A 17,080-nucleotide genomic window follows, 5' to 3' on the forward strand; every position below is an offset into this window, starting at 1 on the left:
GTTCCCTAATTTTAGCTTCATCAAACTGAATACAACAAAATACCTTCAAAAATACAGCATACCTGTAACGTCCATTTACAATGGTTTTTCAGTAGACCTATACTTCTCAAGCATAGGAATATGCTATACCATTGAGAGAAAAAAAAAATAACTGTATTTAAATACTTACAAAAAAAAAAAAGGAAACAGGAAAGTTTTAAACTTAAATCCAGTTCCCGAGGGGGGTGGGAGGGCGGGGGGCGGGAAAGAAAGAAAAGCAATTCTATGAACGCTGCCTTTATAATGGACAATCAGAAATTTCACTAGGCTAATTTGACAGAAATGTTTCCTCATTTAAACAACATTACAAAAGTCCTGCGTTATAAAATAGGGTAGAATAAATCAGTGTAATCAATAAAACTATACAACAATACAAATTACATATCTTCTGAGCGGGCAGTTTATCCTCTCTCTTTGCAGTCATGACTACAACATGCTCACTAGAAACAACTAAAACTGCCCAAACTATTGCTTAGTTTGTTTTGTTTTAAAAAAAGGGTGCAATTTTATTGTATATACAACCAATTTACTGGTAATACCTTGGCTTATAGCAAAGGTTCTGACAAAATGTTTGTCTAGGCTTTTTTTCCCTTCACTGTGAAGCACTGAAAGCTGCTATTTTTTTTCTTTTTTTTTTCTTTTTTCTTTTTTTTAGTGCACATATGTCATAAGAAAGTAATGCCCAGCTAAGTGCTATCGGGGAAGGCGAATTATGCTGGCTGGCTATAGGAAGTGACACCATATACTGACAACCACACCACACAAGAGCGTCAAACGACTATTCAACCACTTATCAGACACATATGAAAATCCAAAATGTTTTATTTTATTTTTTTTTCCTTAAATAGAGATAACCAGTAAACAATTTTCAGAACTTGGAAGTTTAAAAACGTGCATATAAAAATGGGCATTATATCCTTTTTATTGAATGTGGATTGACTGCGGTCTGCTAAGAAAAATGGGGTGTGGGAGCTGAAGAAAAAGGAAGTTGTCTTTTTTTTTTTTTTTAAGGCTTGCTTGTGAAAGGAACAGTTGTAAAAACAAAATTGCTTGAAGCAGGGTCAGCTTAGTGCTTCACAGTTTGACTGCTTCTCTAAGAGGAGCCCTTCCTGCGCACGTGCATTCAAAAATCACAAAAAAAGTACAAAGACAAACACCTAAAACACACTGCGTCAAGTGCAGCACCGACTTTGGTCAAATAAAAAAAATAAAAGAAAAATTAATAATCGCTAAGCTTTTCTACACGATATAAGCAGGTATTGCATATTTTCATATATCTGGGGGGAAAATAAAGGAAGACTCCAAATAAATTGTAAAATGCAGCAACATCCAAAATACTGATATTCTAAGCCATCTACAGATCTCAGAATAGCACTGCCACTGACCACAGAGGACAATAAAGACTACTCCTATCTGCGGAACAACTAACTTTCTATTTAGTTCTAGATGTTGAAACTGACGATGGCTGACATAAAAGTCACATTTACAAAAAGTGTCTCCAAATGCTTGACTAGGGAAAAACCCCTTTCAATAGAGGAGCATATGTGCAACAATTCCACAAATAATCGCTATCCAGGGCAAGGCACATTGATATGGAATTTTTGTTTTCGTGCAAATTAAGGAAAAAAAACAAAACAAAACAACATTGTTTCGGGGGAAAGATGAGGAGCAAAGTGTCTTCCCAAGAATTTCAGTTACTTGATTGTATAGGACAGTAGTAGAACCCTTCTGAAGGGCTGAAAAACATAGTTTAAAGGCAAGTGCCTAGAGTAGGGATTACAATATTGTGTCTTAATGCACTCTACTTTATCCTACATTAACTATATAAAAATTAGTTACTAACACTAGAACATGCAGAGACTTTCTCTGATCAGCAGGGCTTGCCAACCAGAACGTATATATATGTATAGTATAGGAAACCTTCTTGAAGTTGCATGGGAAGCAAAGGGGTGCTTCGCTGTCTGGTAGAAAAATCACTTGCACTTTTTTTTGTATGTTTTTTTGTTGTTTTTTTTTTTGTGTGTGTGTGTTTGTGTGTGCGTGTGTGTGTGTGTGTTTACATAAGATACAGGACATTTGGGGGTGCAAACTTTTTTTTTCCCTAACAGGTACCCTTGATCTGAATGGGCACCAGCATTTGTGTCAGTATTGGTTTTATCATCATCATTATTATTATTATTTTCCCATAGCCCAGTTCAGGGGCGCAAAGGTCTTTAAAAGTTCTGGACAATCTCTGGTACAATGAAGTGTCTGATAACTGATAAATCCTATGTTGCTGGATACATGTAAAAATTTTCAGAATTGGCATAATCCATTATAGTGACTTCTAGCTTATAAAATTAACAGATACCATGATCTCATTTTAGTTATGTGCTTTGATAACAGAAAATAATTAATTAGCATTTAATGTAGTTAACATATCGTGGTAAAAGCACCATTAGATTTGTTTTTTGTTTTTTTTTTTTAATTTTCCTTCAGTTTTTAAAGGGATACAAGTTTAACAATAAAAAACATAAAAAGCAAAAATAGCTCCCCTTTTTCTTGCAAGGCTGTTTTTTTACCCCAATAATTTAGAGTCCTGGGGTGGAAGGACTTGAAAAACAAAAATAGAATTTTCAACAATCTCTATCTTACAAAGATATTTAGCTATCCAATGAAATTGCACTTTACTCATTTCAAAATTCGATTGTTTTGATTGATTCCTGTCAGTTTCTGTCAAAACAGACCATCTTCCCCATTTCCACGTGAATTTGTGTGTCATTGTTGAAATTGTTGAAAAAATGTTTTTTTTTTTAAATGTAAGTGCAGCATTTCACAACTTTTAAAAAACTGAATAGTAGTAGTAGTTTGTCATTTCGGAATTGTTCTGCAACGTGAGTGGATTCACTGTCCTTGTGGGCCATGTTATATATTTAACTGCTGACTGCTGAACCAAAACCAAACTAAAAGAAAAAATAAAAAAGGAACATAACTGCATTTTCTTTCTCCAATATGTTACAGAAAAACATTGCCCTTTGACTGTCCCGTAAGTTATATATTGCAGATCTCAGCTACTACAAAAGATTTAGTTCTCCATGTGCCTCCCGATGACTCAAGGAGGCTCACACCTGTGTGGGTAAATTCATGAAATACTGTGAAACAGCCAGGCTCCGTAAGGGAAGTGTGTTACAACGGGAAGTCAGTGAGCAAGGGTAGACCTCCGCTAGCCACATCACCTAATGCTCACGCTACCACGGGAACACTCCACGTGTTACAAAGCCCAACCATTTCCAGCACCATATGAGAAAATTACAACAGTCCCTAAAGTATTTAAAAAAAAATCCCAAAAGGTTATGGCCTTTGCTGTTTGACCATAATGCTCGCTGTTTCCATGTACAAGTTGATTTGATTCTCCCCTTCCACTGACAGTGAAGTTGTAACCGCGCTGGGTTGAGGATGCGTCCATGTTACAGAGTTGAGAAGGGGTCAGGTGGTCTGTCTGGTGGATGGTGGGACGCTGCGACTTTTATCCCAGGTACCAGGACTGGAAGACAAAAGGAAGAGAGTGATTAGAGGTACAATTTGGAAAGTAACGTATTTTAGAAGTTGCCCTTCCAACCAAGAAATTGGAATCTGTATCAGGAATGAAGGGGAGGAAGGGGGGTGGAATTTTCTGGGGAGGTAGAGGATTGACAAACAGTAGTAAATATTGAGTCACTGAAGCTGATCTTATTCCTCTGAAGTTAAAACTCAATGTCTTCATTGAGGTTTGCCAACATTCTGAATGTGTCTTAAAAATAAAGTATTTGTGTGCTATATATATATCTACAGGAGGGCACGGAGCTCAATCACCTGGTCACTGAGTCTTCAGTGCCCAGCAGTGCCTGGAGTAGAAGGTTCTCAACAAAAAAGTGTTCAATGAATGGACAATGGGTGAGGGGAGAGGTTTCACGGGCTGATCAAGGTCTATTTTGATGATTTTCACATCTTTTTTTTTTTTAATATTCCCTCTTTTTAGTTATTTACATTTTATTTTAATCACCTGGTACTCATCATGACAGGTGCACTCCTTAATCCCCATCACCTATTTCTTCCATTCCTACCCACCTCCCCTCTGGTAACTATCAGTTTATTCTCTAGTTCAGAGTCTGTTTCTGGGTTTGTCTCTCTCTTCCCCCCCCTTTCCTTGTTTGCTTTGTTTCTTAAATTCCACACACGAGTGAAATCATACAGTACTTGTCTCTCACTTATTTCACTTAGCATTATACTTTCTAGCTCCATCCATGTCATTGCAAATGGAAGATTTCATTCTTTTTTATGGCTGAATAGTATTTCAGTGTGTGTGTGTGTGTGTGTGTGTGTGTGTGTGTGCACGCATATACACACATTCTTCATCCATTCATCAAGCGATGGACAGTTGGGCTGCTCCTATATTTTGGCTATTGTAAATAATGCTCTATAAACATAGGGGCGCATGTATCCCTTTGACGCAGAGTTTTTGTACATTTTGGGTAAATACCCAGTAGTGTGATAGCTGGATCCCAGGGTAGTTCTAGCACATTTCCTTTTCAATGAGATGTAGGCACTAAAGATGGTATTGTGACATTCTTTTAACAGGTACAGACGGTCAATAGTGATACAAAAATAAGTGGAGGTGAATTAGAAAAAGTGGCATACCAAGAGTCTTGCGTATTTAGGCAAGTCACAGCACCTCTTTTATACCCCGTCTCCTTATATGTGCATGAGGTAGATTTTATGACACAAAATGCTTTCAGCTCACTATTTCTAAAATAATATTTTCAAAAATGACAGATAACAATCAAGTGATATCAAGACCACACCCTATTACCTGCCATGAGGTCCAAATGACAAAAACGAGGCCACTGCATAGCCTGTGTTCATGCTTTTGCTCATTCAGCATTTATTTAGAGCCTTCCATATGCCTGCTGGGCCCTGTTACCAGTTACCTTTCAAAAAATCCTCAGGTGATGAGCTTTGGACAACAGTCCGGTGATACATCACTTTATATGCTGGAGTTTCTTTCTCTGCTGCCTACACAAAGTGACCAGTTATGGTCTAATATCAGAGTCAGTTTCTCAAGTGAAATAGAGAAGCACGTGGCTTTCGCCAACTTTTCTCTGGTGATACCCTGCCAAGTTCACCATATTCATCATCATTCACAGCAAAATCATCAACTTCAGCAACAGTGAATGCCTGTGAAAATCACTGAGTTGGCACTCTCAGAAAGGGGGTACATTTGAGTTGATTCAGTCCAGTGAAGGTTCATTGGTGCCGAGGAGATTCAATTAGGTGAATTAAGGACTCTGATACCAGGGATAAATGGCAAAGTGATAGCTACATGGAGGTGGGTATGAGATTTCCTGGTCACACAAGCTACCTTTGATTTCCAGAGGACTTGAAACACCTAAGCCTAAACCGTAAAACGACTCATCCTGGGTACTTTTCGATGTTCTTCTTTGACCACGTGCTTTGAGGGAACACAATATAGCCTCTTGTGTCCCGAAAGGAAATCATCCTGGCAAATACACGGCCTAAATCCAACTGGACAAAAGGAAGAAGAGGGGGGAAGAGAAGAGAGGGCAGGCGAGCCCCCAAACCGTATTTTTAGTAGGCCTCTCCTACTCACGCTGATGGACTCACGCTGCAGCTGCATTCTCTCGTCAACAAAACAGTCTCAAAGTTTGGGTGCGTCAAATCACGCTTACAGATTTTCTGTTCTCACACTTTCTAAGTCAGTTGTGAAATCCCAGCCTTCTTCAATCTGACACTGCATAGTAGCTCTTGAAGCAAACATCGGGGACCCAGGGAGTCAGCAGGGGGAGCAGTTTTCCATACCACGGTTTCTGGACACAACCTCAGAGTGCTACAAAAATCTGCAATGCCTCTGCACTTCTCTTAAAAAGCAAAGCAAAAAAAAAAAAAGTTTCTTCACACATCTTACTATTCAGTGTGTGCCTTGCCGACAAGGTTACCCCAGAGCAGCTCTGTAATCCTTCACTGAAATAGGCTTTATTGATTGCTCTGGTCTATTGTTCTCTTTTCAAGTCCCCCAAGTTCAAGTTCATCCTGGTGTTACATCATGTCTGGTTGCTAAGAGCAACCAGACAGACCCAGACGTGACTATCATTAGCAAGAAACCCTCCGTTCTCCTCCCACCAACCTTCCAGTGGCTCTGACGTAGCAGGCCCACTGCAAACACATTGAAGTATTTATTCTGCCTAATTTATGACCTACACAGCAAGCAAGACCCCCACTCCAAAAACCAACACTGTTGTATATTTAATTAATCTGTCTTTCTCTGGCACTTGGGAAAGTTAGACAAAGGACTAATTATTGTGTTTCACTCTCCATACTTTTCTTTGGTGGGGGTGTGTGTGTGTGTGAATATTTGCATGGGAAAGAAAACTACAAGGCCTAGCATTGCCCCCCCCCCCACTTTTTCTTTTTGCCCTATTGACATTTCATGAAATACTTTAGCTGCTTAAGGGAATTAGAAAAAAAAAATGTGATGTGAATGTTACTCCTTCTGAGTTGGTATTCAGTAACACAAATCAACTCATGACATGTTTAAATTTAAATGCTAACCACACACTCTCAGAGTTACTTTAAAGGTTAGTTTTTAATCAATAGAAGTTGCTGACTCCGGGTTTTTGAGCTGCGCACTGCAGCTCTTGGGCTTTTGTCTAACGTTAGAGCTTTCAAACTTTTTTTTTTTTCCTTGAGATGATTTTAGCAATGATTTTCAGACACAGAAGGCTATTGTGCTCTGACCAGCAACATGTCAATAGAGAAGCGAGTTGCCCTGTGGTGTGGTGTCAATATGACTCCTGAAGACATGGGTTGGGGGTCTTTAATAACCCGTGAAAAAAACTTAATTAACCCTTTCAGGCCCAAACCAAAACCTATTCTTAAACTTTTTCACTCCTGTAATTTGACCATTAGTACTTATTTCAACATCACACTAATCTTCATGACAATGAACCCAGCTACTTGACCAAGGCTTTCCCCAAATGGGAAGTCAATCCTTTAGGGGAGCCATACAGGGAATTTGTTTTTTGTTATTTTTTTTGGTTTTTGAAGTTCTTTTTGGGCGGGGGGGGGGGGGTGGGGGCGGAAATGAAGTCTCTTTGATTAAATCATTCCTTTGCAGAGATAGCAGATAAACAGTTATAATCATAATCAAAAAACGTATCCATTTCACTGAATTATTTTCTCATGATCTGTTTGTAACTGAGACATTCCTAATTCCTTTATGGGGAATGTTATAGCTGCACATGTATAAGCCGCTTGATTTTTAGAGACTTCCATGAACTACTACTAACATCAAATGGACAAGATAGTGTGTGGAAAAGACTGCTTTTCTCTTCTTGTGATATTTTGTTAGCAAATCTATTATGCAAGCAGTGCCAGTTTCAAAATATCACTTGAAGAATGACTCTGCGCATTTTCTTCTTGGGTCGTACAAGCAAAATATAAAAAACAGTCTGAGGTTGTTAAATTGTTGGGGTTGGGTAGCAAAAAATCACCAGGAAAATGGTGCCACACTAAACAAAGTTCATTGATGGAGAGTCAAAAAATGGTCTTCAGATATGTACTGATGCAAGCTTATATTTTATATGGTTTCTGCCTTCATACTTTATATGCCCTTAATCTAACCTACTGTATCCAGATGGACTACAAAGGAATCTCTCTGTCCCTTATCTGCAGCGAGTTCCAATATTACAATACAATATAGGATGATGTTATCTTGATACATTTACATTAAGGAAGTAAACACAGAGCTTTGATCTATTTTTTCCTCAGGGACTTTCAGCTCTAGTTGTTTTGGAGGTCCGTAAATCCACAACTCCCACAGAGGCGCTAGTTAAGTAAAATTACCCTGCTACACTCACAATTTCTACAGTTTGGGATGTGCTGGGGGGGGGGGGCGAAATGGCGGGGGAGGGTAATTGTCCTCTCTCAGTGTTCAAGGTGAAACATCAAAAGAAACCTGCAGTCCAGGACCGGAGCTCAGCTTTCCTTTTCTCCAGTCAAATGAAGAAGTAATCTCATCAGGTTGGAAAGTGCTGACTAAGGATTTAATAAAGTGCCTGCAGATGTGGCGTCTCTAAGGTATTCAACTCATGTAATGCAAAACAGCTCCACGCTGAATGTGCTTATAAAATTTCATTTAACCATTGCAGCGCGAAAAAAAAAATTTTTTTTTCAGCGTTCTCTAAGGAGTTTTATCACACTTCCCGCCCCTTAATTTACAGCTCCATGAAAGTTGGAATCCCATTCTGCTGGGATTCTGGAATACTCACAGTAGTCAGGTTTTATGAGCCATAAACAATATCTATCCGGCTGCATCCTAAACAGGAAGGCTGAAATAGCAGTTGGCACCCTCTGGCAGTGCCAGGCTCTCTCCTTCCTTATGCCCCACAGGGAGCAATTAGGAAACTCTTCCAAACTTTGGTCATGAGGTGGCCCGAGACATGGTTGAAGGAGACTCAACTCCTTAGTGAACGACACACATTCTAACGTGAATAACAACTTTTTTTTAAAGGCCTTTTATAGACTCTTCTCACTAAGAGGGCAGGATGTATATCTTAACAACAAAAGGAAATACAAGTCTCTTTGAGATAGCTAATATTTTACTTTAACCAAAAAAAAAAAAAAACCCAACAAAAAAAGGGAGGGTGCAGGGGGTGTGGATGGGGAGGGTGGAACAGACTGTGACGCAGCAGAATCTGTTTTTCAAATTAAAAAGTTAAACAAAAGGCCTCAAGGGCAAAGTTGAACACTGCGGAAGGAGGCTGTTAATGTGGAATCCAGAACTGGGTGTGACGCCTCGTTTTCTTCTCCACACAAGGTGGGTTATTTAAGGACATTCACACACATAAAAAGGAGACATGCAGATACAGGGGGGGCCTCTGTCCCCACCCCGCGGGCAGGCCCGCCTGTTCATCAGCCCCAAAGAGGACGCTACCAACCAGGACCACATGAGTTGTGGTCACCATTTTGACTCTTCTCTTGAGGAAGTGCTGTATCTCTGTGGGGTCACACTCATCCAGTTAGTCATTTTTGGCTTCCTGCTCTTGTTTGGAGGAGCAAAAAGCCCAAGGTTTAGCCCAAATGAGTTGCCCTTGGCAAATCAGCCAAAAGCCCCGTAGCTCCCCCGCCCCCTTTCAAGACAACAGAAATGGACCACCTTCTGAGTTTCTCACATCAGTAGACACCATTTTGGAGCACTTCTTCCCTCAATCCACAAGCACTAGGGGCCTAATGTGTGCTCGGTGCTATGTACACTAGGCTCTGGGGGGAGACTCCTTGAGTCGTTGTGCAGAAAGAAGGCACTGAATTGCAGCCTTCTATAGCTTTCATTGCTGTTCTTACAGTAGGATCTTTATCAACTTAATATCAACGGATGAGGCTGAGCATCCAATGTCCCAGGGACCCAGGATTGAGTCCTACTTTTTCCCTTAACTAGCTGTGGGATTTGAAGTAAGCTGGTCTCTGTCCTCGGGCCCCCAGAGGGTTGCTGTGAGGGCCATTCTGCATTACAGGAGAGGAAGGCAGATTTTCACACTGGTTTCTTCTGAAAAAGGTGCCATGCTGTACACAGGTGTCAGTTATTGGTATCACCAGCCATGGGCTTTGATCCCTGCCGTCATTTTTCTTGTCTGATTTTGTTAATTAAAGAAAACCTGTTTTCAATAACGCTAAACCAAGACTTGTTTATTGTACAGGAAACTGTTAAAACATTAATGGGCCATGATTGGCCCCACTTACCTTTGTGGCCTTATCTTTTCGCTGCTTGTACTCAACACTTGTGCTGTGTTAAACTTCTTCCAGATCCCCCAAAGCCAAATGCTTTCTCCCTGCTGGGCCTTGGCACGGGCTGTCCCCCTCTCCTTGGCTTGGCTAACACTTGCTAGCTCTTGCGTTCTCAGATTAGCATCCCTTCTTCCAAGGGGTCTTTCTCGAGGCCTTTCGTCCCAGGGTTTACCTCTGTCATAGTCACTGAGCTTTAATTACCTGTTTTCTCCCCAAGAAAATGGATACATTCTTGAGTGCGGCATCCCCAGTGTCTTGCCCAGTGGCTGGCATAGAGTAGGCACTTACTAAATACTGTCAAGGAAAGAAGGAAGGAAGGAAGGAAGGAAGGAAGGAAGGAAGGAAGGAAGGAAGGAAGGGGTGAGCTATCTTAGAGGTTCTGGAAGCCTGGTATCAGTTATCCCAACAGGGCATTTAGATGGATGACTTCTAGCATGGCTGTGCCATATCCATGCTCACGTCACATGGCCATGCCTCCCCAAATGACAGGCGCTCTCCCGAGAGAGGAACAGGTCTCCACACGCCGCCCCAGGCAGTTCTGACTAAAGAGCTGCTGCAGTGGGACCAACTGTGGCCAACTGCGTCAGTAGCATGTGCAATAGTTTTGTAACATGGACTGCTGCCTACTTACTACAAGCACAGAGGAGTTGTCCAAACCACCGCTCCCTGGAGAGTGACCGTGCTGCTCCCGGCCAAGACCTCTGTTTGGTTCAAACCTCAAGACGGGAAAACACTAATCTTTTTACCCAATGAGCCATCCGGCACCTCCAAACCTTGAGAGTACGTACACAATCCAGTTATTCCGACCGTTGTTCCAAAGTCTAACTCTTTCGCTGTATTCCAACTTGCCCTAGTGTTTGCCTCACCGTCAAGTAATGTTTTTTGTTTTTGTTTTTGCCCCCCCCCCTTTACATTTTCATCTGAGGAATCTTTTACCTCATGAAACCAGAGACTTCTGAATTAACAACGGCACTCGGGCCCACTCACATTTGCTCTGCGGACTTCCTGGAGGGCTGTCCGCATTGCAGTAGAGCTGGGGCCCTGGAGGCCGAGTTAGCAGAACCTCATCATGTAACTAGTATGCACCATTATGTACTAGTTAAATCATCTTAGGCGAGTTAGCATTCCCCAATCTTGGTTTTAGACTCCATGAAATGGAGATAACAACTTTATCAGTTTTTATGGGGATTAGATGAGCTAATGCCTGGACAGAGGCAAGCACAGAAAACCAGAACGCCAGGGTAATGGATTCTCTAACTGTAGCATGTGGACAGGCCCTAAGGTCCACGTGAGACGCAAGGAGGACCGGTTCCCTTGGAAAGTCATGGCCCGACAAGGCGTTTTTCTCTCATTTAATGATATAATTTCTTAGTTAAAAGTAGCAGCTGCATCAGTTCCATTTCCCCAGTTGCAAGAGAAAGTTCTTGAGAAAATAAAAATCTGTCTTTAATTGCGGTATTAAAATCAGAACAGCGAAACCAACCACACAAAAGGAATTGGCTCAAGTTTATGAAAGGCATTTGGGCCCTTGCCTTGCAAGGCTCAACTGCACGCCTTGGAAGTTGGGGGTGAGCGGGGGAGAGGGGAGGCGGGGAGGGAGGGAGTAGTCAGGCAACCAAGTGGGACAGAAACAATCCTATTTTGGTTTTTGTTAGCGAACGGCATACTACATAGATCAGAGACTTCTTATAAAATACAAACCCCCACTGTACACAAAGCACAGGAAAATGTGAGGAAAAAAGGGAAAAACTAAAAGCAGCTTAGGGTGTGTTAACGCTGCTATTCTGTCAGCTTAAAGAGTATTTTATGCTTGATCAACAGCTCTTTTTTATTGTGCTTTTCTTTCATTCATTCAAGACATCAAAGCCGGTCACCACCAGTGTACCTGCCTTCTGGAGCCGCTTGTGAGGGGGTTCTAATGAAGCACGACTCTGGGAGCCGGAGACCCCCGTGGACACGGCAGTTCAAAGGGAATATTTCAACAATGATTACATTTTGTAAATCTTTTTATGAAAGAGACAGCTTATTTCCTGCTTTTTCATGAAAAATAGATTCTATCCATTAAAGTGAGCCCGCGCCACGGAAGCTGCTTGAGATCTGAGGTGCAGCGTGGAGATTAAGGGGACAACGACCCGATGAAATCGTCCAGAGTTCCTATCTGTTTGGCTGGGTTAGCACCGCCGGATTTTCTGGGTGGAGCCCAGACAGTGCCCGGATGGATGGCTCTGCCTCGGAAACGCAGTGACAAGGGCGCTTCGCGGTTTATTTTCAGGAGGGCCTGGTGTTTACTGTTTGTTTTTTTCTCTTTTTTCTTTCTTTCTTTCTTTCCTTCCTTCCTTCCTTCCTTCCTTCCTTCCTTCCTTCCTTCCTTCCTTCCTCTTTCTTTCTTCCTTCCTTCCTTCCTTCCTTCCTTCCTTCCTTCCTTCCTTCCTTCTTTCTCTCTTTTCTTCCTTCCTTCCTTCCTCTCTTTCTTTCTTTCTCCTTCCTTCCTTCCTCTCTCTTTTCTTCCTTCCTTCCTTACTTCCCCTTTCTTTCTCTTTTCTTCCTTCCTTCCTCTTTCTTTCTTTCTCTCCTTCCTTCCTTCCTTCCTTCCTCTCTTTCTTTCTCTTTCCTTCCTTCCTTCCTCTCTTTCTTTCTCCTTCCTTCCTTCCTTCCTTCCTTCCTTCCTTCCTTCCTTCCTTCCATTCTTTCATTCTTTCTTTCATTTTTTGAGTCTACGAAGTCCAACCCAAGTATCAGAAAGCATTAAGGCAAGCCCTTTTACCACACAGAGGAAAGATGAAAGATTTTAGTTACAGATTCATTAAACGTTGTGTTTTAATGCCCTGAAATGGGACAAACCCTTTTGCATGTGGGAAGTTTGCCATTAAAAAACTGGCTCTGGTTTGAAGATACAATACAGGCTTTATGATTGGCTAATGTCTGCCCCAAAGGCAAAAATAGAGAAGGCAAGCTACCCTTTCGTGATTTTTGATTTTCAGTTTTAAGATCATCTTTCCTCTAGTCTTTTTTTTCCTTTTTTTTCTTTTCTTTTCTTCTTTTTTTTATTTTTTGTTTTTTGGTGGCAGAGAGACTTGAGTACAGTAGGGATGGCAGAGAGAATATGATTTCCTAGGGAGCTATGAAATGAAAAAAATGTATGTTTTCTACACATCAGATTCCAACTTTAATTAAATGCCTGTTGTCTAACAAGCACAGACAGTCACACTTGGGGCTGGCCCAATGGTGGCCGGGGGAGGTAACCTTTCTTGTTTAAAAAGAGAGGCGTGGGAGTGGAGGTCAGAGCTCAGCAGAGCGTGGCCACATTGTAATAATCATTCCACCCAGTGCTTCTCTGCTCCTGCTCTTCCCCCAGAGCGGAAAAGACCTTCCCAAACACCACTCAGGTTCACAGCGCATCTATCATGTAGATTTGGTGTTGGGATTGTGCAGGTAGAGAAAGTCTGGAAAGGGGAAAAATAACATTAAAGCGAAAAGTAGTCCAGTTATTACAAAAATTCTCGCAGAGCTATCCTGCAATAGGATGACAGAGGATCTGGTTCTTTGCCAGGAACGAATTCCCAAACTAACCTTTTCAGCCAAGAAGCCCCTTTTAGGCACTGGATGGCATCTGCCACCTTTGCACCTTTCCACCCCAGCTGGCACCAACTGCGAAGGCCCAGAGCACAGGTCTTTGCTTCCTACCCCTTTTAAGCGCCCTCCGTTCACGGTCCAGGCTCCTTCCTCCCGTCCTTTCCAGCCCAGTTTCCGGCCCCCTTCCCACCCCTCCAGCCAGTCTCTTTCTCTCCCTCTCCACCTGGGTTTGAGCCCCCCACAGGAATGAGGGCAGACCCCTCCTCTCCCAAAGTCCACACAAACCAACAGTCCTTCCTACTCCATTCACTGGATTAAGAAAGGCCTCGAAGAAGAGCTCAGTCAGCTGCAACCACGACCACCCCGCCTGGCAGCTGGAGTTGGAGGGCTTCTGGAGTGAGCCAAAGAAACGAGGCTCAGAAGCAGATTTGGGACAGAAGGTGGAGGAGGCTGGGGCATCTTAGTTCTCTCATTCACGAGGAAAGAGAGGCTGGGGAGATACACCTCCTCACTCACGGGACTGTGAATCGGGAACCCCCCCACTCCAGTCGCTGGTTGCCCTGGGACTTAGGCACACAAGGAGGCCGCTCTGATCGTACTCACAAAAATCCCATTCCTAAACTTTCTTTACCTTTCAGGAACGCCTGCGTTTCGATTTCACTAGTTCCAGGACTTATCTTTTCCTCATTCACAGTGTGGATGGGATGCTAGGGTAAAACTGCTCATGTCCCTCATTGAGGCTGGAGTGAGCTTGGCCATGGAAAATGCCAGAGACTTAACTTCTAGCCTCTGTGACTTAGGGGGTCCAACTTAACTTATCTGCAAAACGGGACTGGGTATACCAGTTATCTCAGCATTTGGGGCAGGAAATAACAAACATAAAAAGACAAAACTTTGAAATACTGGCCTAAATGACTTTGAAATGCCGGCCCCAAGCGCAAGCAGCATCATCACGGGAGGCGTTGCTGGGATCTGGATGGCATGGGGTGGGGTCAAGGCTTCCTCTGGGCCAACTACCCTCCATAGAAATGGAATGGTTTCCCCGAGCCCAGTCAAAGCTCCATGTGGTATCCCCGAAAGCACACACCAGGGATCAGTGAACAATGCTTTCCTCCTCCTTCTGAAAATGTGGTGGGATTTAGGGTTTTATGGCAACACAACTTGTCTTTGTTAAGACGTGACTTGCAAAACAAACCCACATGGGGGAGTTGGCAGTTTCAAATGACAGTACTTTTTTTTTTTTTTAATGCTGAAACAGCAAATGCTTTTTATGTTCAGATTTATTTCCTTCTAAATTTGTAGATTAAATTTACAACTGAGCAATATTCATTACTACAAACAATTCGATTCTTCCTGAATATTTCTCAGGGAGGTGAGTGGGAAGCCTCTTGGTGGGGCTGGGGTGGGGGGGGGGGTTGTTGAACAAAGTCCCACAACGTTAACACTCTGTGTGAAGGGTCTTTTCAATGGCTTGGACATAGACATGATATATATGACTGGCAGTGCTACCTGGCTTCCCTGTCAGGAGTCTATGCTTCTTAGAGAGAGGTAATATTACACTAACATAGACAAATTGGATTCATTTTTATCTTTTTAGTCATGACTTTAGAGAAGGTGGAGATCTCCCAAGCAAAGATTACTGAAGACAGATTTAAGCATGTGTTTATACAATCAAGCCATGGAAACAAAATCACCTACTTTGTGTTCAGATAAATTTTACCTGGTAGGGCTCGTCCAGTAAATGACACTCCGGAACAAACCCACAACTTATGCACACAGTGCTAATCAAGAACAGCTATACATTCCACTATCATTTTATTAAATTTTAATGAAACCAATTACACATTGGACTGTTCTATGTTCATTGGCTTTTTTTTTAACTTTTTTTTTTTAACATTTATTTATTATTGAGAGACAGAGAGACACAGAGCGTGAGCAGAGGAGGGGCAGAGAGAGGGGGAAACACAGAATCCGAAGCAGACTCCAGGCTCTGAGCTGTCAGCACAGAGCCCAACGCGGGGCTTGAACTCACAAACTGCGAGCCGAAGTCGGTCACCCAACCAACTGAGCCATCTAGGCGCTCCTGTGTTCATTGGCTCTCTAAATATCCTTTTTTTTTTCTTGCTAAATCACTATACAGATAAGAGATCCTATCGTTCATTTTGCATGAATGGTGGTAGTTTCAAGGGATACCTACTAACTTTTGCTGGATTCTGCAATCACAAAAATCTTGCAGCTAATACCACGTTAGCTACCTTAAAGGCACTGAGTTAAAAAAAATAGAAGATTTTTCTTTCATTTAGAGAAGTGAATTGTCTGAGCTAAAATATGGCTTCCCGTTGTACTCCATCAGCCTCTCGGTTGTTCTTCAGGAACATGTTTATGAGTTCAAGTTCAGGTTTGAACTAAATAAAACACTCCTCAGGAGTTTATAAGTGAGCCTCATTTACATGTGCTCCCTCTGAGCTCTGCCAGCCTCAGTGCACCAGTTTCCAAGGCTTGGTGAAGGAATGTTTTACAGTTGGAATCTGTACTGCTTTCTCAGGCATTTCAGACTCTGAGACTGGGCAGCACAGAGTTAGTGAGTATTAAAAGTTTCCTCGGATCTGTTATAAAGTCAAAGAAAGAGAGAAAGAAAGACAACAAGACAGGGGCCGGGAGAACTAACTGTATCCTCTTAATTTCCTCTATAAGGCTTTCAAGTTAACGTTCCAGTTAAAAACTAAGTAACAGATTCTAGATGTATATTCTAGAATTCCATAGCCATGGCTTCGAATTTCTTGGCGATCATTTTCAGCATTCTCAATGCATGTGTATTCCCTTCAAATATAAAAACTAGGATTTGCTTAAACTGTTTTTCCGCCTTGAAAATGAAGATAAAGAGTGTTATGAAGATAAATGTGCCAGCCCAGAAGGGGCTTTTCAGGTCAAAAAGATCTCGGGGATTTTTCAGGCAATAAAGGTACACTAGAGAGGAAGAAATAGCTCTTTTGGGTTTGGAACCAGGAGGAGTTGAAGTGGGGATTCTAAATGCTATCATATGGAACCAACCTGGAGAGAGCTGATTTCGTGACTCAGTGGAGTCAAGGTTAAGTCCAGGAGTTCAGAGAAAGCAGCCCTGCTCTTCATGGGCAGAAATGAAAAGAGAACCGGAGAAACAGCACCATGGACTCTGCCACTCAACTTCTCTCTGAATTTATCTAGCAAGAAAGTAGGTATAGGACTAATACACCAATGATGCAGGGCCTCAGGGTTACTTTACAGCATCTCTTTACACTGGAATGCTCCTTTCTTGACAGGTGAGCACATCCAGTGTCACTGCAGGTCCTGGTGTCCCCAGCTTCAGCAGCTGCCTCCCTGCAGAGTGGTACATGAGGAGTCAAATAGTTCAAGGGTAAGCACTGCTGGGGGGAGGTGGTGGTTAGAGAAGAATCTACCTGGCTGAGGGGGCATGGCCTAAGAGTCCACGATGAGTCTGTGTCTCAGTTTGTGCCTTGTGAAAAAAAGAATTAAGACCACCTTCCTGGCACGTGGTTGTGAGAATAAAATGAAATAATACATGAAAGTGCTGTGTGTCTTAACTAGACTATGCAGAACCGATGCTTTTTTTTTTTATGGCATTCTTTTCTGACATGGGGAAGACAGAAACCTC

The 17,080-nt window shown here is 42.2% G+C and overlaps 1 protein-coding gene across 2 annotated transcripts in view; it reads right to left on the reverse strand.

Moving 5' to 3' along the window:
- Positions 1–212: 212 nt before the first annotated feature.
- The window catches only part of NFIA (nuclear factor I A), a 367,160-nt gene continuing 350,292 nt past the window's right edge, over positions 213–17,080 (reverse strand). For both annotated transcript variants that reach the window (XM_047083781.1, XM_047083780.1), the window contains one exon: positions 213–3,562. In XM_047083781.1, coding sequence (XP_046939737.1) covers positions 3,486–3,562 — 77 coding nt within the window. In that variant the 3' untranslated portion in view covers positions 213–3,485. The remainder of the gene's footprint in view (positions 3,563–17,080) is intronic.

Source organism: Lynx rufus, unplaced genomic scaffold (assembly GCF_022079265.1).
Source record: "Lynx rufus isolate CCGP_SWC_20201006 ecotype Redwood Valley unplaced genomic scaffold, mLynRuf1.p SCAF_2, whole genome shotgun sequence".
Classification (NCBI taxonomy): domain Eukaryota; kingdom Metazoa; phylum Chordata; class Mammalia; order Carnivora; family Felidae; genus Lynx; species Lynx rufus.